The sequence below is a fragment of the Lepidochelys olivacea genome (genome assembly GCF_965140295.1).
Source record: "Lepidochelys olivacea isolate rLepOli2 genome assembly, chromosome: 1".
Lineage (NCBI taxonomy): Eukaryota > Metazoa > Chordata > Testudines > Cheloniidae > Lepidochelys > Lepidochelys olivacea.
In genome coordinates this window covers 113,723,460-113,746,298 of record NC_140411.1, presented here as the reverse complement: position 1 = coordinate 113,746,298, position 22,839 = coordinate 113,723,460, and the positions used below count along the sequence as shown (strand labels likewise).

The following is a 22,839-nucleotide window of genomic DNA, read 5'->3' as shown; positions in this document are numbered from 1 at the left end:
ATCCCTCGCCTTGCTTCATCCCTCTTCCTAAGCAAGGAAGGGACTCATGAATTTTGGAGTGAGGAGGGAAGCCGAGTGAGATTTGGGAAGACACATTCCTCCCTCTTCATTCTAGGTTATTGTGTTTCTCTGTTCTGATATCTCTTCGTACACCACCACTTTCTCTATGCTGCCTGGAGAGGGCAGTTCTTGCTTAAGCTGTAATTACACTCCATACCAGCAGGGGAAGTCAGCATCACAAATACTGCAGTCCGCTCTGTCTCAGAGCCAGTCCAAAATGTCTTAATTTTGGATGTGAATAATTAGTTTGCTTTGCTAGTACTGACTCTCATTGAAACCTGTCATTGACTTCAGTGGCCTTTAGACCAGACCTATACATAATGCAATGGGTCTACAGCAGCTGGAATAGAAGAAACTGGGGAAAGTATTGAGTGTCACTTTCCCAGACCTGAGTGTCACTTTCCCAGACCTGAGGAAGATCTCTGTGTAGCTCAAAAACTTCTCTCTCATCAACAGAAGTTGGTCCAATGAAAGATATCATCTCCCCCACTTTGTCTCTCTAACATAGTGAGTTAATCAGTGCTTTTGTTTCAGACCAACAAATGTAAACAGAATTGGTCAGCTCCTGTGACAATAGTGAAATAACCCCAAAGAAGGAACATTTTGTTTAAATGACACTATACACCAGCTGAAATTCTATGGGGGCTTGTTTTGTTGACATTGAATGTCTGGCTTGAGGGCTAAGAGTCCTTAGGTGTTCCTTGGAAGCTTGATTTTTCTGACTGCTCACTAAACAATTCAGACTATTGTTCTTATATAAGACCCTAAATAGTCATTGGTATATGTCTCAGTTAAACCCTACACCACACTATTTCTGTGTTGACTCTCTTTAGTTAAGTCAGTAACATAACTGGTAAGTGGGAATGATCAGTTAGTCCCTTGTTTATAGCCTCCATGGTTTGTCAAGGTCTGCGAAGTGGAAGAAGAAAAATCACAAGTTCCCTCTCTTCTTCCTCTGTGCCTCTAACTCGGATGCTTTCCCTGAAGGGCAATGATAAACGGCACTTTTCAGTCCCGATGAGTCTTCCTTCTCAAATAAAACTTTCAGAGATCCAGTAACCCCTGTTTTTATTAGAATCCAAATACATCACTACTTCTGCATTCTCCTTATCTTTATACTGTAATTCTTGTATTAAAAAGCAACAAAATGGGCTTCAAATTAAAGTTAGCTATTTTAGAATTTCAGTGGGTTACAGTACTAGAGAGGACATTGTCTCAGAAAACTATTCAAAAATCAAGAGTTTCTGAAAAGAGGTCATTTTAGGGGAGCAGAAAATTCACAAACTTAGTCTACATTTTTTTTCCTTTTAAAAAAATGTTTCTAACTTGAAATTTGAAAAGTTTCCTCATAATATGCTCAGCCCCCACAAGGGAGGTTTCCTCATTACCCTGCTACGATGCTTCCTGTTGACGCCCTCTGGAGGGAGCTTCAGCCAGACAGGCGTTGGCCCAGCGTACGATTAAAGGTGAAACTAGAAAGGAAAGTCCTCTCTGGGACTTGGAGGAGGCGAGGCTAAGGCAGAGAGAAAAAAAAATTTCCTTGAACATAGTCTGTGATGTAGTAAATTGTACAGACCCAATGCAACTTGTCTCCTGACTTTTTTTTTCTCTAAGTGGAAGTGTGCACTGAGGCATTACCTTGCGGCATCAGCTCGGTCTTAGAGAAGTTAACTTTTTTTAATTTAAAAAAATAAAAATAAAATAAAATGAACTTGAAATATAGCTTTATTGGCCACATTGTAACACTTCAAATTGTGTTTATCATCTTTCAGCTATAAAAATAATGGGTTAAAAGTCTGTCAAACTCCATACTTTGTACATTCTAGCTTTTAAGTGTAGAAAATTATTTAACATCACAAATTTTAGTCTTCAGGTGTTAGTCTTGGTGATCAAATGCATATAATTTTGTGTGGCTTTCTTACTCTAATGGTCAAATGCAGAGATGCTGTGATTCAAGTTAAATGGTAAGTGAGCGTAAATTACATCCCAAGGGGGGACACACAGGTTGTGCTGTGGTCAAGAAAGATGTTGCATCCTAAACCACCTTTTGCCTTCCTGTTAAAGTAGAAGGTGGGAGCCTCCTTAATCTTCTTTTCCCGTGAATTGCTTTTACTGCTACAACTCATCTATTCCAACATCAGCATGGAAGTTGCATCCATTTGCTGATTCATTTACACGACCATTTAGGTCAGCTCTGAATGTGGCCCAAAGCCTGTAGAGATTGTGTGACTCAAGATGAGATTGGGATGAAATGAAATTGGTCCTGTTAGTGAAGCTATGCAGGAATTGGGGACTGAAACTGACCTGCAGATGTCTGATAAACAGGCTACACTTGTTCCTGTCGCTTAGATTTCACTCCTCTCTTCTATGTTCAAAAATAAGCTTTGCTCTCTGATCTTGATTTTTCCCTTATCTTATCAGTAGAGCAAGCTCTAGTTAGTGCATGTGACATCTGATAACAATCTGTAGGTACCATAGAAGTGAAGTGCAAACAAGAGCACATGCAGAGTGAAGGCTTCCTTAAGCTCTCAGAGGAGTTAGGGCTTGGCCTTGAAGTCAAAACACTTGCCAAGTGGTGCTAAGGTGTTTCAATGAAGCTGTGGGGAGAGTTATCTGATTTCTTTTCCTAGGCTTTTGTTTGGACTGTCACTGTGCCAAGCAATCTTAGTTTGCAATTTTGCTTGTTGATGGACCAGTAGAGGAAGAGACTACTATTCCAGTCTCATTTCCTGGGGTTTTAAAAAAAAAAAATCTGAATTTTATACTGCTTTGTCTTTGTCTATCCTCCATTCTCCAGCCCTATTCTTTTAGATGCATGATATGTAATTGTTTCTTGTTGCAGTTTTGAAATAAGCAAATGCATATTGTCTAACAAATTAATTTTAATGCCTGGCACTTAAACAGTGCCTCTGTCCAAAGATCTTAGGGGGTTTACAAGCTTTAATTAAACTTCAAAGCACCTTATGAGAAGTGTTATTACACTCCATGTTCCGGTGCCTCATTTAAGTGACTTTTCATGCTAACACCTTGGAGAGTAGCAGAGCTGTAGATAAAATCCTTATTTGCAGTCTCTTGCGGTTTGAAAATTTTATCCCAAACTCTATTTTATCAAAAATGACTTAGGTGTCTAAGCTTCATTGAAAGTCAATGGGATTTAAAGTGCAAAGTTGTATTTTCATAAGTGACTTAGGTTCTTTTGAATTTTTTTCCCTTACCATTGGCATATTGCAGCACACTGCCTGCCATTCTACATGAGCATTGCTCCTGTCAGAGGACTGAAAATAATCTTCTAAATAAAGACCTGGTAGGAAGCATTGTACAGCCAAATAAAAAAGTTGTGTATAATTTTTAATATAACTGTTGATATACCATCAATATCTGCTCATATTTAAAGTTTGCTTTTGAATTTTTTTCTTTAGGAGAAGCCAAAAATCTTCCTACATATCCGGGGCCAAACAAGATGAGAGATTGCTACTGTACTGTAAACCTGGACCAGGAGGAGGTTTTCAGGACCAAAATAGTGGAGAAATCACTATGGTAACAAATATTTCTTGTGTGCAGATATATTCAGTCAGTTCTTTTAGCACCCTAGAACATTTCTATTTATATTATATTTCCATAGTATTCCAAATAGATCCTTTGGTGGGATGGAGAAGAACATAGCTGATTTTTTTTAAAATTGTAGGACTATAATAAGAGCATTATTATGGACATCGTGGACTGGCATCTAACTATATGTTTTTATCATTTATGTGTGAAGAGGCTCTTGTCCTGAGAGAAAGCACATAATTCATTTCCAAGGAGGTTACAGTTAATGCAGCTCCCTGGGATACTTGCTTTTGAACTTCCTTTATGCCTTTTAGCTGTCAGTTTAACTGTGCCATTTAATCCAACTGTCAGGGATTTTTCCTTTATACTGTTATCATAACTGCTGCTATATCAGAGCTGAAAACCACAGTGGGGTTTTGTTCTGCACATTCTTGGAGGTGCAAAAGTGGGGGAGAGGGAAACTAGATTACAAGAAAGGGAAAAGCAGTTTCAGTGAAATCCTGAGATGGCAGGTACGGTGCTAAGTTTTCCGAGATCCCTCTCTCCTGCAGCTGACCAGCTTTGCTCTTTTGAGAGGCAGTTGGTGGTGAATGGGAGTGTTTCCTTCTCCTCCAGCCACTCTGAAACTACCAGATCTCTTGGGTATTCAGGCAAAGCATGAGCGAAAAGGGGTTTCAGAAGTCAGCTTTTTTCTCTGCCTTCCCTACTTGCTTGTTTGCTTTCTCCTGGGGGGAAGGTGTGGAATCTTTCCCCAAGTGACAGATCCTAGGATGCTGACCCCTTATTAGAATCTAGTTGTCCTCTTTCTCCAGGCACTTTACTGGCCTCCTTGGTGATAGTGCTCCTTATTATGCCCACTGTTAATGACCTATGATCTTGTGGCTAAAGTCTTGTCTACCTTCAACATCTGAATCAACTGTAGCTATCAGATTATAGCTGCACTGGTGCTTGCCTGCAGTGTAGACAGACAAAACAGCTATTTGCACTGGGGCAGTTTGCCATGGTTTAATTCACCACCAGTTTGAGAGACCAGTGCCAATAGGCTGTCCACACTAGGAATTTGCATCAGTGCAGCTACAGTGGTGGCTGACTTTGGGACAAATCCCCAACATAGGCAATGCCTAAAACACGGGCTTGGAAGTTGGGAGAAATGGCTTCTAAGGTGCTCCTGTACCGTGTGATAGGTGTAGTACAGGGGTTCTCAAACTGGGAGTCAGGACCCCTTAGGGGGCCACAAGTTTATTACATGGGGGTCGTGAGTTGTCAGCCTCCAACCCAAACCCTGCTTTGCCTCCAGCATTTATGATGGTGTTAAATGTATAAAAAAATTATTTTAATTTTTAAGGAAGGTTGCATTCAGAGGCTTGCTATGTGGAAGGGGTCACCAGTACAAAAGTTTGAGAACCACTGGTGTAGAATATGACTAAATTAGGCAGGAGTAAAATAGTAGATTGGAATGAAATAGGTACAGATTCACAGCAAGGAGTGGAACTTCTGTTGGGGCCCAAAAATGTCTAAAATATAGAGAGAACAAGTTAAGGGCACAGACTCTCAGCCTTTAAGGCCAGAAGGGACCATCATGATCATCTAGTTTGACCTCCTGCACATCATAGGCTATACCCACCTATTCCAGTAATAGGCCCATAACCTCTGGCTGAGTTACTCAAGTCCTCAAATCATGATTTAAAAACTTAAAATTATGTAGAATCCACAATTTACTCTTGTTCAAACCAACAAGTAACCTGTGCCTCATACTGCAGAGGAAGGAGACCCCTCCCGCCCCCTCCAGGGTCTCTGCCATTCTGACCTGGGGGAAAAGTCCTTCTGACCCCAAATATGGCAATGAGTTAGACCCTGAGCATGTGGGCGAAGCCCACCAGCCAAAAACTTAAGAGAGAATTCTCTGCAATAACTCAGCGCATTCCCCATCTGTTATCCCTTATCCACCTATTGGAGATATTTGCTGATCGCATTCATGGATGGGCCATATGCCATTGTAGGCAATCTTATCATACCAGGTCCTCCATAAATTTATGAAGCTCTGTCTTGAAGCAAGTTAGGTTTTTAGCCCTTCCCCTTGGAAGGCTGTTCCAGAACTTCACTCCTCTGATCATTAGAAACCTTGTTCTAATTTCAAGCCTAAACTTATGGATGGCCAGTTTATATCCACTTGTTCTTGTGCCAACATTGGCCCCTAACTTAAATAACTCCTCTCCTCCCTGGTGTTTATCCCTCTGATATATTCACAGAGACCAATTATATATGCCTTGAGCCTTCATTTTGATAGGTTAAACAAGCCAAGCTCCTTAAGTCTGTTCATGTAAGTAGGTTTTCCATTCCTCTGATCATACTCATAGCCCTTCTCTGCACCTGTTTCTGTTTGAATTGATTTTTCTAGAACATGACAGACCAGAATTGCACACAGTATTCCAGATGAGGTCTCACCAGTGCCTTGTATTTGGTAATAACACTTCCTATCTCTACTGGAAATACCTTGCTTATGCACATTAGGACTGCATTAGCCTTTTTCATAGCTGCATCACATTGGCGGCTCACAGTCATCCTGTAATCAACCAATACACGTAGGTCTTTCTCCTCTTCTGTCGTTTCTGTCGCTTTTGCTTGTAGCAGAAATTCTTGTTGTTAGTCCCTCAGTGCATGATCTTGACCTTTACCCTCTTAAATTTCATCCTGTTCCTATTATGCCAGTTTTCAAAGTCCTCCACATCTTCTAGTATGATATTCCAGTCCTCCCCAATACCTCCCAACTTTGTCATCTTCAAATTTTATTAGCACAATCCTACTTTTTGTGACAAGGTCATTAAAGAAAATGTTAAATAAGATTGGTCCCAAGACCAGTCCTTGAGGAACTCCACTAGTAACCTCCCTCCGGTCTGACAGTTCACCTTTCAGTATGACCTGTTATAGTCTCCCCTGTAACCAGTTCTTTACCTACTTTTTGATTCTTGTATGAATTCTCATCTTCTCCAATTCAGCAAATAATTTCCCATGTGGAACTGTATCAAATGCTTTACTGAAATCTTGGTAGATTAGATCTACTGCATTTCCTAGAAAATATGTTATCTTCTCAAAGAAAGAGATCATATTGGTCTTGCATGATCTACCTTTTGTAAAACAATGTTTTGTTTTTGTTTTGTTTTAATCACAATTACCATTTACTTCTATGTCCTTTACTCTGTCTTTCAAAATATTTTCTAAGACCTTGCATACAACTGAGGTCAACTAATGGGCCTGTAGTTTCCTGGATCACTTTTTAATCTTTCTTAAATATAGATACTGTATTTGCAGTTCTCCAGTCATAAGTATGACCCTCAAGTTTACAGATTCATTAAAAATCCTTGCTATTAGGCTTGCAATTTCACGTGCTAGTTCCTTTAATATTTTAGGGCGGACATTATCCAGTCCTCCCAATTTAGGTACCAGTAAGATAATTGAGTTTAGCTTCCACCCTGGATGTGGTAATTTCTTCTTTCATATCTTTGTTCACATTAGCCATCCTGCTACTCTCTCCAAGCCTCCTCATTATCCATATTAAAAACTGAGGCAAAATATTTGTTTAGGTGTTGGATCATACCTAGATTATCTTTAATTTCTACCCCATGCTCAGCATTTAGCAGTCTCACTTCTTCTTTCCATGTTTCCTTTTTATTTGTCTAAAAAACCTCTTACTAACGGTTTTAATGGCTTTTTGGCTTTTTTTCCCTATGTTTTCTGACCTCTAAGAGGTAGCTTTCCTTGCTCATCCAGCCCTTCTTCCATTCCTTATAGGCCTTCTGCTTTCTTTTAATAACATTTGAGACTCTTGTTCATCCAGATTAGTCTACAACCCTTCTCTACAATTTTTTTCCTTTTCCTTGAGATGCAGGCTTCAGACAGTTTTTAAAACTTTGAATTAAAGTAATTCCAAGCCTCCTCTCCATTCAGATCCTTTGATTCTTCAGTCCAGTTCAACTCCCTAACTAATTCCATGAATTTTTTTAAAGTTTGTCTTTTTGAAATCAAGGACCTTTGTGGCAGACATATTTTTGCTTATCCTTCCATCTAGTTTACACCAAATTAACCCATGATCACTCAAACTGAGGCATGTGTGTACTTTGTGGAAAAAGGGATTTCCTTCCCCACAAAATAAATTTCTGGTCACCTTATAGTTAAAAAAAAGAGAACTGGGTGGAGGGGGCTGCATAAGTATATTTAACGTGTAAGTCAGTGATGGAATCAGAGTTAGGTAGTAAATTCTAAAGTAAACTTCTCCTGTTATCATATTCATAGATTCTAAGGCCAGAAGGGATCATTATGATCATCTAGTCTGACCCCTTGTATAAAATATGCCATCAAACTTCAAAATTCCTGCAGTATAGCTTTTAGAAAAACATTCAGTCTTGATTTTAAATGTGAAACATTTACATTGGAAATATTCAGTCGTTTAGCTCTTGAGATTATAGATAATAGGTGTGACTTTCAAAAGTGCCTAACTGATTTAGGAGCACAAGGCCTATTGATTTTCCTAGAATTTGTCCTCTCAAATTACTTAATACTAGCCCACATAATTTTAAGATTTCTGCACTTAATATTTTTCTTGTGACTTTATTTTGGATCTTTGTGTTCTGCAATGGGGCAAGAGAGACTGAGATGCAAAATGTATAGTGTAGATTTTGACCCTCACAGATTGTAGATTGATGGCCACATATAGTTAGGACAATTGTGTTTTATCATGAAGCTGTTAGCACCTTCCAGTTTAATGGATTTGGTTAGTAATGAATGACATAAAGTTGCTGTCTAAAGTTCTTGCTGTAATTAAGAATTTGCCACGTCTAAAGCTTGAAATAGTTTTACGAAAGTAATTTTGCAATTGTCACTTAATTTCTGTCCTGATTCAAGCAAGTGTAACCTTGTTACTCAGAACTAAGAATTACACAGGTGGTGGTGGGTTTTTTTTCTCTTGGATGATCATTAAACCACTTCACAGGAGGGCTTACTGTTTTAGTTGACGTCATTTCACTGGATTAATCCAATAATTATTTTCCATTGAGAAAATAAGCCTTTATGTTATAGGAATAACAACTTTCCATCTGTCTTTAGACATATTTAAATTAAAGTGGTAGGCTAAAGCCAGTCTGAAATCAGCAGGTTAGTGTGCTCATGGGAAACTACAATCCTTTCATCCTGAAGTGTTGACCAAGGAACCTCTACTTCCAAGTCAGCTCTTGGCTTTTCTTGCTTTCCTCCTGTGTCCCGGAATAGCCTTTCTTCCCCCTTGACCATGTCAGCTAGCGTCTACCTTTAGCTCCATCTCTTTTTGAGGGTGGGTAAAGGCATGTGTCAAGGTTCCTCCCCGACTCTGAACTCTAGGGTACAGATGTGGGGACCTGCATGAAAAACCTCCTAAGCTTATCTTTACCAGCTTAGGTCAAAACTTCCCCAAGGTACAAAATATTCCACCCGTTGTCCTTGGACTGGCCGCTACCACCACCAAACTAATACTGGTTACTGGGGAAGAGCTGTTTGGACGCGTCCTTCCCCCCCAAAATACTTCCCAAAACCTTGCACCCCACTTCCTGGACAAGGTTTGGTAAAAAGCCTCACCAATTTGCCTAGGTGACTACAGACCCAGACCCTTGGATCTTAAGAACAATGAACAATCCTCCCAACACTTGCACCCCCCCTTTCCTGGGAAATGTTGGATAAAAAGCCTCACCAATTTGCATAGGTGACCACAGACCCAAACCCTTGGATCTGAGAACAATGAAAAAGTATTCAGTTTCTTACAAGAAGACTTTTAATAAAAATAGAAGTAAAAAGAAATAAAGAAATCCCCCCTGTAAAATCAGGATGGCAGATATCTTACAGGGTAATTAGATTCAAAAACATAGAGAACCCCTCTAGGCAAAACCTTAAGTTACAAAAAAGATACACAGACAGAAATAGTTATTCTATTCAGCACAATTCTTTTCTCAGCCATTTAAAGAAATCATAATCTAACACATACCTAGCTAGATTACTTACTAAAAGTTCTAAGACTCCATTCCTGGTCTATCCCCGACAAAGACCAGCATATAGACAGACACACAGACCCTTTGTTTCTCTCCCTCCTCCCAGCTTTTGAAAGTATCTTGTCTCCTCATTGGTCATTTTGGTCAGGTGCCAGCGAGGTTACCTTTAGCTTCTTAACCCTTTACAGGTGAGAGAAGCTTTCCCCTGGCCAGGAGGGATTTCAAAGGGGTTTACCCTTCCCTTTATATTTATGACAGCATGCTACTGCTTTTGTTTGTCTGTTTCATAAGAGCATCCCTCCTGACTATCACAACACCCTCCTACCTCTACGATCTGCTGCCAGTTGGATTTGTCCTTCATCCTTGAACATTCTCCCAATAAGTGAATAAATAAAATAAATTCAAGAAAGAAACTGTTTTTAACAATGTCTTTACAGTGCCTCTGTTTGTACAAATTGCTGCTTCTTTCATATGTGTCACAAGTCAGTATCTAGATTGTTCAGCTATCTAACTGCTGCATCACTGGGGGAGGGGTTGCAGTCCACCCTCCAGTCTTTTAACTATGCATTCCTCCACCACATGTTTGCTCATGTGCAGTGCTGCCCCGTAATCACCCTGGTAAGATGGAGCTATGCCAAAATTTCTGCATTGTGGTAGTCACTCTGACCAGTCCAGTGAGTAGCCTGTTAAGCCTAGTTAGGATTTGCTTTCCAGGTTACAAACAGGTGGATGTAAATTAGGGCTTCTGAAATTCATCAGCTTGCCTGTCTCTCTATCCCAGAGTTGCTGCCGCTCTGCAAGGACATAGCTGTTGGTCTTGATACGCTGTTGTTCATCCAAGATTGGCACTGGGCCAGCAGCACTGGACAGGAATGGATTAATGGCTGCCACAAAAGGGTGTGTCAAAGTCAGCAGGAGTTGAAGGTCTAGTTCTTTTTCTGGAGGTGGGCAGATCATCTTCTAGGAAGTGTGCACTGCTTACTTACACCTATTGGAACCATTGTCAGCCTTGTGTGCAGCAGGTTGTTTTCATCTGTCATAGCCCTTCATGCAGTTTGAAGGTTAATGGCATCTTGTCAAAGTTTTGAGGGAGCTATGGGATCCAACGCATATAAATTAGATGTTAATGTGTGGCTAAGGCAACCACTAATGATATGGGTGGTTGTGTTCAGTTCCGAATAAATAAGATGCATATGCTTACCTCCCCACTAGATTTGTTGCAAACTATTTCCTGTAAGCCTATGATGAGGCTTAACATTTAAATATTAAATCAGCGTTTCAACTCTGGCTCCCATTCTCAATTTCTAATGTTTTGGTTGGGCTCGTTGTCAAAACTTGGACAGTCTGAGTAACAGAGTCTTGGGTATTGCAACCCATGAAAGCAAATCACAAAAATTACATCTCTCCTCACCTTTTATTGATCATTTAAACCTTTGAATGCAGTTTTTTCAATTTAGCAAAGAAGTGAAAACCTCTGTTTTAAAATTTTTATCGAACTGTGACTGTTAAATGACAAACTGTTTCCTGTTTGACCTATGGTTTTTTTTTTACAATTATCTGTGAAATATTAGAACAGTTGGGGGAGGGGTGCATATGCATAAAGTTGAATACACCTGTCACCCTGAAACAATTGTCGCAGTTCAGAGCAATTGCACCTGTATTGCTCCTTTGAAGGCATCCCAGCTCCTTAGCTATCACCTCCTTTGGGCAAAGTCCAAGTGTCTCTCCCTTGAGACCAGGGGTTTTCCAGGCTGCACAGTTCTCTGCCTACACTGTGATATCCCTAGCAAGCCAAAACATCTAAAGGGCCAGCACCTGCTCTTTGTTTTCTCTGCAGAAGTTATGAACAGTGTAATTGCCTGCAATTATAAGTTACCATACAGCTCTTCATAAGTAAGCATGTTTATTCTTAAGTTGAAAGCGTTACAGAAAAAAGATATTAAACATTTTGTTTACACATATGTTAAAAAGCTTACCAGACCTCACCCTGAACTCCAGCTTTGGACTCTGGTAGGTGTCAGTCTTTCAAAACCCATAACTGTTCTCCCCTCAACACGCACACAGTTACAATTTCATGGCTGTCTCAGATTCAGAACCAGACCAGCTATGAATAGTTCAGTCTTTCCTTTTTTCAGATTGGGCCTTTGACCTTGGCGTCAGGTAACAGGTGATCAGCAGACAATGGGCCACTCCTCAGGGCGAAGCTTCAAAAGGCTGTGGTTTTGCATAATTGGAGGTGGAGAATTTGCATTCGCTTCCCCCTAGATATTCCCCGGGAAAATGACTTAACACTTTTTGTTCCAAAACACCATTCTTGCCTGGTTTCAGAGTAGCAGCCGTGTTAGTCTGTATTCGCAAAAAGAAAAGGAGTACTTGTGGCACCTTAGAGACCAACCAATTTATTTGAGCATAAGCTTTCATGAGCTACAGCTCACTTCATCGGATGCATTCAGTGTATTCTTGTCTGGTACATTGTTCAGTATAATCTTTTGAACCCCCAGGTTCCACATCTGTCACATTTCTCCCTTTTGAAAGGTTATATACAATCCCAGCCCTCAATAATACATAAACCATTCATTTAATACAATGGATCCGTAAAATACTAAATCTTAATTCAATAAAGTCTGCCGAGAATATGACAGGAAAATGCCATATCTACACCAATGTCTTCTAATTCAGGTTTCCTTGCACTGAGGGAACCTGTATTTTTTCCAGCTGTGTTTTCATATACTCTGTATATACATGAAAGGGTTTAAAATTGAAACATGGATGAAACATTTCATTTTGTATAGTGAGGAACTTTGCATGTGTCTTTTTTTAGCTAATTACTTGAATGGTAACTTCACTGATGTGGAGGTGGTTTATCACAGTGGTTCTCAACCAGGGGTACATCAGTTTATCTAGATATTTGCCTAGTTTTACAACAAACTATATAAAAAGCTCTAGCAAAGTCAGTACAAACTAGAATTTCATACAATTATATACACTGCTCTATATACTATACATTGAAATGTAAGTACAATATTTACATTCCAGTTGATTTATTTTATAATTACACCTCTACCCCGATATAACGTGACCCAACATAACATGAATTCAGATATAACACGGTAAAGCAGTGCTCTGGGGGGTGGGGCTGTGCGCTCCGACGAATCAGCGTGTCTGGCTCCGACATGCTGCTCTGAGCAGCATGTTAAGGGTGCCGGGCCGGGGCGAAGGGGTTGGATAAGGGGCAGAGGGTCTCAGGGGGTGGTCAGGGGACAGGGAGCGGGGGGGGAGGGGTTGGATGGTTCGGAGGTTCTGGGGACGGGGCGGTCAGGGGACGAGGAACAGGGGCATTGGATAGGGGGTGGGAGTCCCGGGGGCCTGTTAGGGGGCAGTGGTGTGGATAGGGGTCGGGGCAATCAGGGGACAGGGAGCAGGGGGGTTGGGTAGGGGGTGGGATCCTGGGGGTAATTAGGGACGTGGGCAGTCTCTGGAGGGGGCGGTCAGGAGACAAGGAGCAGGGGGGCTTAAATAGGGGGTGGGGTCTTGGGAGGGGTGATTAGGTGCGGGGGTCTCTGGAGGGGGTAGTCGGGACAAGGAGCGGGGGGGTGTTGGATGGGTTGGGGGTTCTGAGGGGTAAGTCGGGGGCAGGAAGTGACTATTAATAATGGAAATGCTCGAGGCCAAAGCAAGTTTGATATACCGTGGTTTCATCTATAATGTGGTAAGATTTTTTGGCTCCCGAGGACCGCGTTCTATCGGGGTAGAGGTGTATATGGTAAATATGAGAAAGTAAGCAATTTGTCAGTAAAAGTGTGCTGTGACACTTGTATTTCTGTGTCTGATTTTGTAAGCAAGTAATTTTTAAATGAGGTGAAAATTGGGGTACGCAAGACAAATCAGACTCCTAAAAGGGGTACAATAGTTTGGAAAGTTGGAGAGACACTGGTTTATTACATGTATTACAGTAGCGCTTAGAAGCCCCAACCAATAAACCCCATTGTACATAGCAAGAGAGTCCCTGCCTTGAAGAGCGTACAGTCTAAACAGCTAACGGGGTCGGGAAAGGAAACCTTGTTATCCCCATTTCCCAGATGGGGAGTTGAGGCACAGAGGTTGTGATTTACCCAGTGTCGCACACAATCTAGACCTCTTGCTTCCCAGGCCAGTGCCTTAATCACAAGGCCAGTAACAATATTTACTACACCTTTCAATAGCACTAAATTCCCCTCAAAAACTTGAGCAGCCAGGTTAGTGGGCACTGGGGATATCTAACACTTATTTCTGTAAGTCAGGTGGGACCAGTAAATCATTGTCAAGAATTTTACATCATTTCCACCAGTCAACCTCTCGGCATCAAAACCTGTTGTATTATAGTGAATCAAAGATTTAAAGTTCCTACTAGGACAGCTTTCCAGTGCCTGACTGGAAGAAGCAGAAGGAGTGGAGATACCTCCTAGGTAGAGGGTGGCTAGGACTAGAGGGGGCTCAGCCCCCCTTTCTCCCCCCCCCAACCCCCAAAGCTCTCAGCCCAGCTTGACTGGTGAAGCCCTACATCTGACAGGACCAGGAAGGGAGTGGGGCAGGATGACCCTGTCTACACATAGTCATGTCATGTGACACTGGTGGAATGCCATGATAGCCAGTGGGCCAGAGTGGGGAGCCAGCCAGGACCAGCCTCATGCACCAGAGCTGTCACTCCCTGCCTCCTTCCTGCAGGCACCTCCCACCTATGCCCCCTTGGCAGCCAGAGCCACGCAGGCACTGAGTCAAGGATGCACCTCTTCCCCAGATCAGACCCCTGCCACATCTGGGGCTGAGAAGGTCTGGTGCCCTGAGGTTATGGGGCTGTCCACAATCTTCACATTGACCTGAACAAGTGTGCTGGATCTTTCAGCAACAGCACACCTGCTCTGTTAGACCAGCTTCCTGGAGCCAACCCAACTGGGGAAGGACCTCAGGCCAGAGTGGAGGTGTTGGGGTACACGGTGTGGGGGTCTGCCTACACTCCCCACTGGCCCGGGGGCTTGAGGGTGCAGGCTGGCCAAGGCTGCTGTTGTAATGCTCCCATGCAATCATGGCCAGCCCTGATCCAGCTCCCAGGCAGGATCACAGAGCTGGAGGCCCAGCCCAGCCCCAAAGGGGACTGATTGGAGGGCTTGGGATGGTGCTGCGTATCAACAGAGCAGGGTAAGGGGCTCAGGGAGAGTCTCTGCATCATGCAAGTTGCACCTCCCACTGGGTCTCCCCTTCCTAGCATGCGCCCCTTGTCACTAAACAAGAAGGTGGGGGTAAGGGTCTGGGGGGAATTCAAGCTTCCCAGGGAAACTCTGGGGAGAGGACTGGGACAAACCTAGCTGGTGGGTCCTTTCCTCCTAGAGCTCCCTCCGCACAAGGCCTTCAGGCTGCGGGGACCTGCCCCGGAATTGTCCAATACCACCAGACTCTCAGCACGCAGAGCTGCTCCCAGCGTGGCAGCCGAGGGCCCTCACATCAGTGGCAGGAGCTGGATCTAGCCCCAAAGGAGCATTAAGCTCGTGGGTGGGGGTCACCTAAAGGTAGCAAGCTGGGGTTGAGGGCCTCAGACCCCATTGCCTTCACCCCTGTCTCATTTCCTGTCTCACTTCCTGCATCTAGCTGCCCTCTTTTTCACAAAGTAGCAGGCTGCAACCCTGCCCAGTAGCTGGTTCCCTGCGGGTGCTGAGAAGAGGGATTCTGTCCATAGAGAATGCAGAAATGGTGCATTTTGGAAGTGCTGAATTCTAAACAAGTGGAGCAGGGCAACATCAAAGGCAGAAACCCCACTTCTGAGAGTCAAGCTCCAGGGTAGCAGCCAGTGCAGGCTGGGCTCTCTCTCTAACATGGCCCTCCCCCTTAGGTCTCCCCTCCACACCGAGCCAGGATAGAGACTGCACTTTTAATTTTGTTGTCCTTAAGATTGATGTTGCCTTTGCTTGCATCAGATGTTTCCATTCGCTTAAAGGACAGTATCAGCTGCAACAGAAAAATCAAGACAGCTTCTCAAATCTTAGGTAAAGGGAATGTGACATTTCTAAATGTGTTTCAATGGTACCAGTAAAAGTAGAGCTGTGTGAAGAAGAGTTAAATGGTTGGTGTGCTTCAGTAAGGTGGATCAGGTATCTTGGCTCCATGATCCTTTAGTGCTCTTTACTACTTGACAGGAATTTTTCACACCTTGGACAGAGTGATCAAAAACTGAATGTAAGGGAAAATAAACCACCTGAGCCTTGAGTCTACTGTCCCTAAACTTTGGCGAGGAGGTAAAGTGTCAACCACATAATACTTACATTTGTGTGAATGTATAATACATATTCACAAACAATAGACTTTATTGATGACAGCAACCTTAATTAACATTAAACAAAACTATTAAAAAAACATCAAAATTAGGAAAATACATAAAGGATTAAAAGGCTACAAAGTCAAGCACACTCAAGTTCAAAAATACTGGAGTGGACATTGCCCTTGCAATCTTAATTTAACTCCCTTCTGGAAAAATCTGAGACACACCGAGGTACTGACCCTGTAAAACAGAAAATACTGATACAGCCTCGCAGTGGCAAGACCACAATATTAAGGAGAAGTCTGTAGCAACTCCATAGTTTAAGGGTACTTGAATTTAACACAAGAATAAAGTTCCTTTGTTTCACGCTTTGCCAACTGAACTTAGTTACTAAATTTGATAAATTCAGTCTTGCAAAGAGTTACTGTTCTGTATGAAAGCTTGTCCACACTGTTTGGAGCAGCAGTATGTCAAAGCACAGTATGGAACTTGTAGTGTATGGTAGCAGTATCCCATGCAGCCAGATAACATGTGACAGGCTAATGCATGGTAGGTTTAGACTCTAGCATGCTGTGCGCTAACCAACTATATAGATGCCCTAATTTTTAATAAAATATTTAATGTTTGCTGATATCGTCTTAAAATACTTACTTTGCTTTGTTTTCCTCACATTTATTTGTGTTCCTCTAACTAAACCACCACAAACTCCATACTTCTCTCTCGCATTCGGATGTGTTGGACACAAGCCACTTCTCAAATTTTACATACATAGTTGTTCCACTTACTTTGGGGATATGCCAAGATTAGCTGATAGAATTACTTGGATACATCAGCACCTTAGATGTTCCAGTGCTGCCCACCTGCCTTTGTGAAACACGGAGCTCTGCCCAGCATAAAGGCCACGGGGAAGGAGGCTTTGAACCGAATGGCATAAGCAGTACTTTAAGAGCGGCTTCTCTCCTATCTGTTTGCTCCACTGCAGTTCCCATAACAGCCTCACTCCTCAATGTACTCTCCTCTAGACACACTGCCTGGCCCCACCGTGCCCTGTACTCAGTTACCACATTTTGCTTTTAAACACTGATATGTATCAACATTGATGGATCTAATCATTGATGTGTATCAACATTTAAAGGCTTAATGTGGTAAGGGAGCTTGCAGGGAGTGGAGCTTGGGGAAAATCAGACTGCTCATGAGAGATTATTGGGGCAGGGAGTGCACAAGACTTTGTGGGGAAGACATGTAACACAGCTGGACAGAGTGCCAGAAGTGGGAGGAGGCCTGGTGGACATTAGGGCTCTGAGGGGTTTATGAATGAGAATACGTATCAGTATTGAAAGCTATCCATGTGAGTAACTATGTTAAGAACCTGAGAAATTCCTACAAAGTAAACACATCTATAACTTGAGTTCCACTTTGTCAGGGGGGTACAGATAAAGGCTGAATATGCCATGAGACAAGGGTATTTCTATTTGTGGGGGAGGGGAGGAAATTTGACAGATGAAAGAGTCACAAGGTCCCTAGAAATGGGTAAGGGAGAATTTTTGGTGTTTGGTAGGCATGTCAGTCAGTGGATAGGGTTCAGAGCTGGCAGGGTGAGACTGTAACGGCACCAGATACACACACAAAATAAAATCAGTAAAAGAACAGGCTGAGGAAGTTTTAAGAAAAAAATGAGGGGGGTAGTAGAAAATAGTTTACACCAAATGAGACTATATCTGTAGCTAAAATCTCCCCACCCTCCACCCTGGATCTAATGTAGTTAACACAGTAATAATGTTCTGATTCTGTTGATGGATATATGTGCTTGAACACATGACACAGCACTCCCTATCAGGTCCTTCAGCCCAATTACTTATGAGAAAAAGTGGCTTATGTACAGTGGATGGATATTAGAAGAGGATCTGTACTTTCACAATGACTTAAGTTGTGTGGGTTTGTTTTAGTTGTATTTCTTATGTAACCATATGCTTCCAGTTGTATATATTCTGCCAGAACTCTGAGTTTCAGATCTAGTATGGGTGTATTTTGCAAATGTTTTAGATTCCCTGCAACCTTTGTCTGCCTCTTTTGGCTACTCCTACAGAATCTCAACTTATAGTTCTACAGTAGCAGCAACCACAAACTTTATCAGAATTTGAGTTCTTCCAATTCCCTTGTTGATTGTCTTATGTAAGTATTCTGAAGAATCTTTTTTTCCTCTCGTCACTCTCTTAACGAAATGTTGCAGAGTATTTGTGCACATTTTATAAGCCAAATGCTGAATTGTTCAGAAACAGGCAAGTACCCTTTCGTAGACTCTTCAGTCTATTTATTTTTCTTCCAACTCACACTGTGATGTGAACTCTGGTCTTCAGTTCATGCAGCAGGATGAATCCAGTCTTTCTAAACAAGTTGGAATAGTCAGAGGATGCAGAGTTCTTTGTAGCATGTTAATGGTCCTTACTTCAAGTACAAAGGCAGGTTTAAAAGGAGAAGAAAAATCTATATACAAAGAGGTTTGGTTTGGGCAGTTACATTATTATTCATGTTGCAACCCTCTCTCTTCATCCACTGAACTATCAGTGCCAAAATGAGAACAAGACTGCTTTTGCAAACCCAAGTGTTGAGAAATAAATGCTGGGTTTTGCAATATTATCTGAAACTGAAGAAGTGGTTCTAGTCTATGTGATTCAGTCTGTATACTCTTGTTCCTTCAATTTACATTGATTGTGATGATTTTTAATAGGTATTTTTCAAACAAAACTTTTTTTTACAGTTAAGGTTGAACATGGTTCTGTCTAGCTAACACTGAAAAGTAATTACAAAATCCTGCATCTTTTAAAAAACCCAAATCACCAGAATGTTTGAAAATGGTTATGGGATCTACTCCTATATAATTTTTCATTGCTTAAACTCACTCCACCTGACTGCCCCTTGCCCCCACCCCAGTCCAGCTCCTTAACATCTTTCCCCTGGAATTTGCAAAAACATGTGCTAGGTAGGGTTGCCAACTTTGATTGTAGAAATCCGAACACCCTTGCCCCGCCCGCTGCTCACTCCCTCTCCCCTTCTTCTGTCACTCGTTCTCCCCCACCCTCACTCACTTGCTGGGGTAGGGGATTGGGGTGTGAGAGGGGGAGGGTTCTGGCTGGGGGTGCGGGCTCTGGGATGGGGCTGGGGATGACGGGTTTGGGGTGCAGGACGGGGCTCTGGGCTGGAGGGTAGAGCCAAGGGGCTGGAGTTAGGAAGAAGCTCTGGGCTGGGGCTGGGGTTGGGGTGCAGGGGTGTTGAGGGCTTCTGGTTGGAGGGTGCGAAAGGGGGCTCTGGCCTGAGGCCCAGGGGGTGGAGGTGCAGAAAGGGTGTGGGCTCTGGGAGGGAGTCTGGGTGCAGGAGGGGGCTCAGGGCTGAGACACAGTTGGGGTACGGGGGGGGTGCAGGCTCGAAGCAGCACTTACCTTAGGCAGCTCCTAGGAAGTGGTGACATGTCCCTCTGGCTCCTAAGTGCAGGGGCAGCCAGAAGGCTCTACACACTGCCCTGTCCTCAGGCGCTGCCCCTGCAGCTCCCATTGGCCATGGTTCCAGGCCAATGGGAGCTGTGGAGCTGGCACCATGGGCAGGGGCAGCGCACGAAGCCCCCCTGGCCACCCCTGCGCCTAGGAGCCAGAGGGACATGCCGGCCGCTTCCAGGAGCTGTGCAGAGCCAGCCATTTCTCAAGCAGGCATTCCGGTCAAAAACTGGGCACTTGGCTACTCTGATAGGCCAAAATAAAAAAATGACTAGGTAATAATCAGAAATAGGATCTTGAATAGGAAACCTTTCTGTAAATTGAGTTGGATGTGGGTGAGTGAAGTAGTATTTGGAAGAGGACAGGAAGGATTCCTTTACTATTTCCAGACTAATTCACATTTGGGCACTAAAACAGATGTTTTTTGAGGAAAATAATATTTCTCCAGCGTTAACTGTTAATTTTTAAGGAAAATCGCGCTGCACTTTTTTTTTAAAGTTTTTATTTGACTTTGCTGTTACTCATTGGATTAAGTCTCCAACTGAAGAAAGTGCTTAAGCACGTGCGTAATTGCCCGAAAAGCACTTGCTGAATCAGGTTGCCATAAAAGGGCTGCAGAAAAGGAGTGCTGCTGTGCCTTGATGAGGCCTAGCAAAGGGCTTCGCTCCCATGGGCTTTAGCAAGTCTATGGGAGGGAGGGAAAGGGAAGATGATGAAACCTGGGTGGAATATGGAGTAAAAGATGGTGGACAGGGGAAGCTTTTCTCTTGATTAAAAACCTTGGGATTTAAAAGCTACAATATGTTACCCATTTTTAAAGTTAAGTGTTTACAGTCTCTGCCTTTCCTTGTCTTTCTCCATGCCCTCCAGTCTCCTGTCATTTCCCCCCTTTCATCCCCTGCCCTAGTCTCCTGCCTGCCTCAAAATTACCCTTCCTCCTCCCCACAGACTCCCATTCCATGCCCAGATCATGCAGTGAAGATTCCTGCTCCAACGTTTCTCCAACAGTTGAGATTGGCATATGAAACATCAGGAAGATCAGATGGGGGTGGGGGGGACGACAACTGAGGTGTATTCAAAATGAATCTGCTTATGAGATATTCGCTTCACCCTTAGTTATGGAGTAATTACTGTCAACAGCTGGATGTGGCAGTTGTGAGGCTAGGGACTCAAAAGCTCTATTCTTCTATGTATAGAACACCAGTCTATCAAAGTATCTGGGACACCTTACAATAAAACCCAAGGCAGGTTAAATTAATAACGATTTAAAGGACTTTAAAATCAATATCCTGTGCCAAAGGATTTCTGAAATGTAAACATTTTCAAACCTACTTTAAGGAAGGCTAATTTCATGCTGACTGCCAGGTAAAAAGGAGGGCATGCAATGGCTTCTGTCGCTGCAAATCTGTTTACGATGCCCCATCCCCTTGGCTGTCATTGCAAAACTTAAAAGAATCAGAAGCTATTTTGATACTTTAAACGCTTCCTTTTGCAAATATTGATGCTTATTCTGATGTTTAAAAACTACACCCTTCCCCCCTTTTCTTCACCAAATTAAATCTTCTAATGAGAGAGTAGGTCTAATCTACCAGGGAATTTTTTTTAAAATTGGAAGTTCAAGTTGAACTCATTAAATTCTGACAGATCTCTGAATCTTTAGCTGGGATAATTCTGGTATTTGTTCTTGAAGTATTTGTCAGTCTCTTGGTGGGCTATGTAACTTGATGCTGCTGACTTTTATTAATTTCTCTGTCAAATAAAAGCATTTAGTGCAGCAAACAGGGTGGATTGCCTTTTTTTGTTTTGGGGAGGCAGTTTGTTTTTTTGGAACGAGGTTTCTCGAGCCCTGAGGCTGATGCTCAAGACAGTTTGGCTTGAGAAATAAATCATGGGGTTTGACTGCTGTGACCTCTTGCTCCTCAGGTCCATGCTTGAGACAAAGTGGGCACTGTTTGAAGAGATACATTAAGGATAAGCTTGCAATTTAAGTGGAAGCACACAGCAGTTGTATAGTTCCTTTTCATTCCTTCAGAAAGAAGATATTGTTTTGCAAAGCCACCCTACCACTCAAGGGGAAGGGGGAAAATCAGATTAGATTTAATGTGCATTTTCTTGCAGTTAAAGTTTTGCTGCTTAATTATCAGTTGGGAAATACGTGCAGTGTTTAAGAAATGCACCTTTAATTTCTAAAAGTAAGCACAATATAGGAAAAATACACTATCTGAATGAGTTGGAGTAGGATATTGTAAAACACTGTCTTCAAAATCCACAACCAGGAAAGCACTGAACAGAGTTTTCTAAAATATAAAATAAGGGCCCTATTCTGCAAACACTAATGAGAATAATGCTTACTGTGAGGCACATGAATGAGTTCAATGGGACTACTCCTGCAAGTAAGTCTCGTGTCCAGTAGTGGATACAGGATTCAGTTATAATATAGCTAACTGCATTTCCTTCGCATTTCTCCCTTTCATTATGCTCTTTTCCAACATCATGTATTGTAAACAGGTTTTTAAAGACTTTTTTCTCAAGGCCACTCTCCAGAAATGTTCAGTGCACATCCATATGTTGTTTCCTCTGTTGTCTTTTCTATTCTTGACTGCTTCAAATGATGGTGGTTTGGCTGGTCCAATTGGAGGTCTGTTTGGTGGGGTTGGGGGGCGGCTAATTACTGTCCCTGAATACATTTTTATAAGTATCAAATGGTAATCTGAGTTTAAGGACTGTGCAATAAATATGGGAAAAGACATATTTGTACCTTTCAGGCTTTCAGGTGGCACAGTAATCTAGGAATTATAATGGAGAAATGGATATATAATCCAGGTTAATAAGTATCATCTCTTCAGTGTCTTTTTTTTTTTTTTTTTTTTTTGTGGTGCAGCCCATTATGTGTATCAGTATTTTATGGGAAGGAAAGGACAGACTTTATGGATAGATTCACTAGTACATCTAGAAAAAGCAAGCAGAATTTCTCCAGAGAAACTTAGATACTTTAATGCTTAGGCATTGAACTCTGTCATACATACTTAACTTTGTGCACATGAGTAGTCCTGCTGAAGTCAACTGCATAAGTGTTTACAGGTATAGGGCCTTATGGTCCCGCTTAGGAACCATTCTGCTAGGAGAGCTGTTCATAATGCTCAGTTTGGTAGAAAAGTTTGTGCTAGTGCAAAATTTCAAGCTTTGTATCTGTAAAAACCATATCACACTCCTGAAGATCAAATAAGGTTTCTTCATAGAGGGAAAACAGGCAAAAGTGATGAGGCATGCTGTCATAGTTAACATGGAAAAGTGCCAATGCAGCAAGTACATGTTGTAAACTTTGTTGGAAGGTACCAGATCTGTGAGTAAAGTAAATATATAACATCTATAAAGTTGCTTAAACTAAGGCATTACTAAGTAAATATTGTCCAACTCAAGAGTAGAGCCACCAAGAATTGTG

At 42.2% G+C, this 22,839-nt stretch overlaps 1 protein-coding gene across 2 annotated transcripts in view; it reads left to right on the top strand.

Annotated features, from left to right (window-relative positions):
- Positions 1-22,839, top strand: part of RASA3 (RAS p21 protein activator 3) — a 262,533-nt gene that overhangs the window by 118,132 nt on the left and 121,562 nt on the right. For both annotated transcript variants that reach the window (XM_084627979.1, XM_084627978.1), the window contains exon 2: positions 3,480-3,597. In XM_084627979.1, coding sequence (XP_084484105.1) covers positions 3,521-3,597 — 77 coding nt within the window. In that variant the 5' untranslated portion in view covers positions 3,480-3,520. The remainder of the gene's footprint in view (positions 1-3,479; positions 3,598-22,839) is intronic.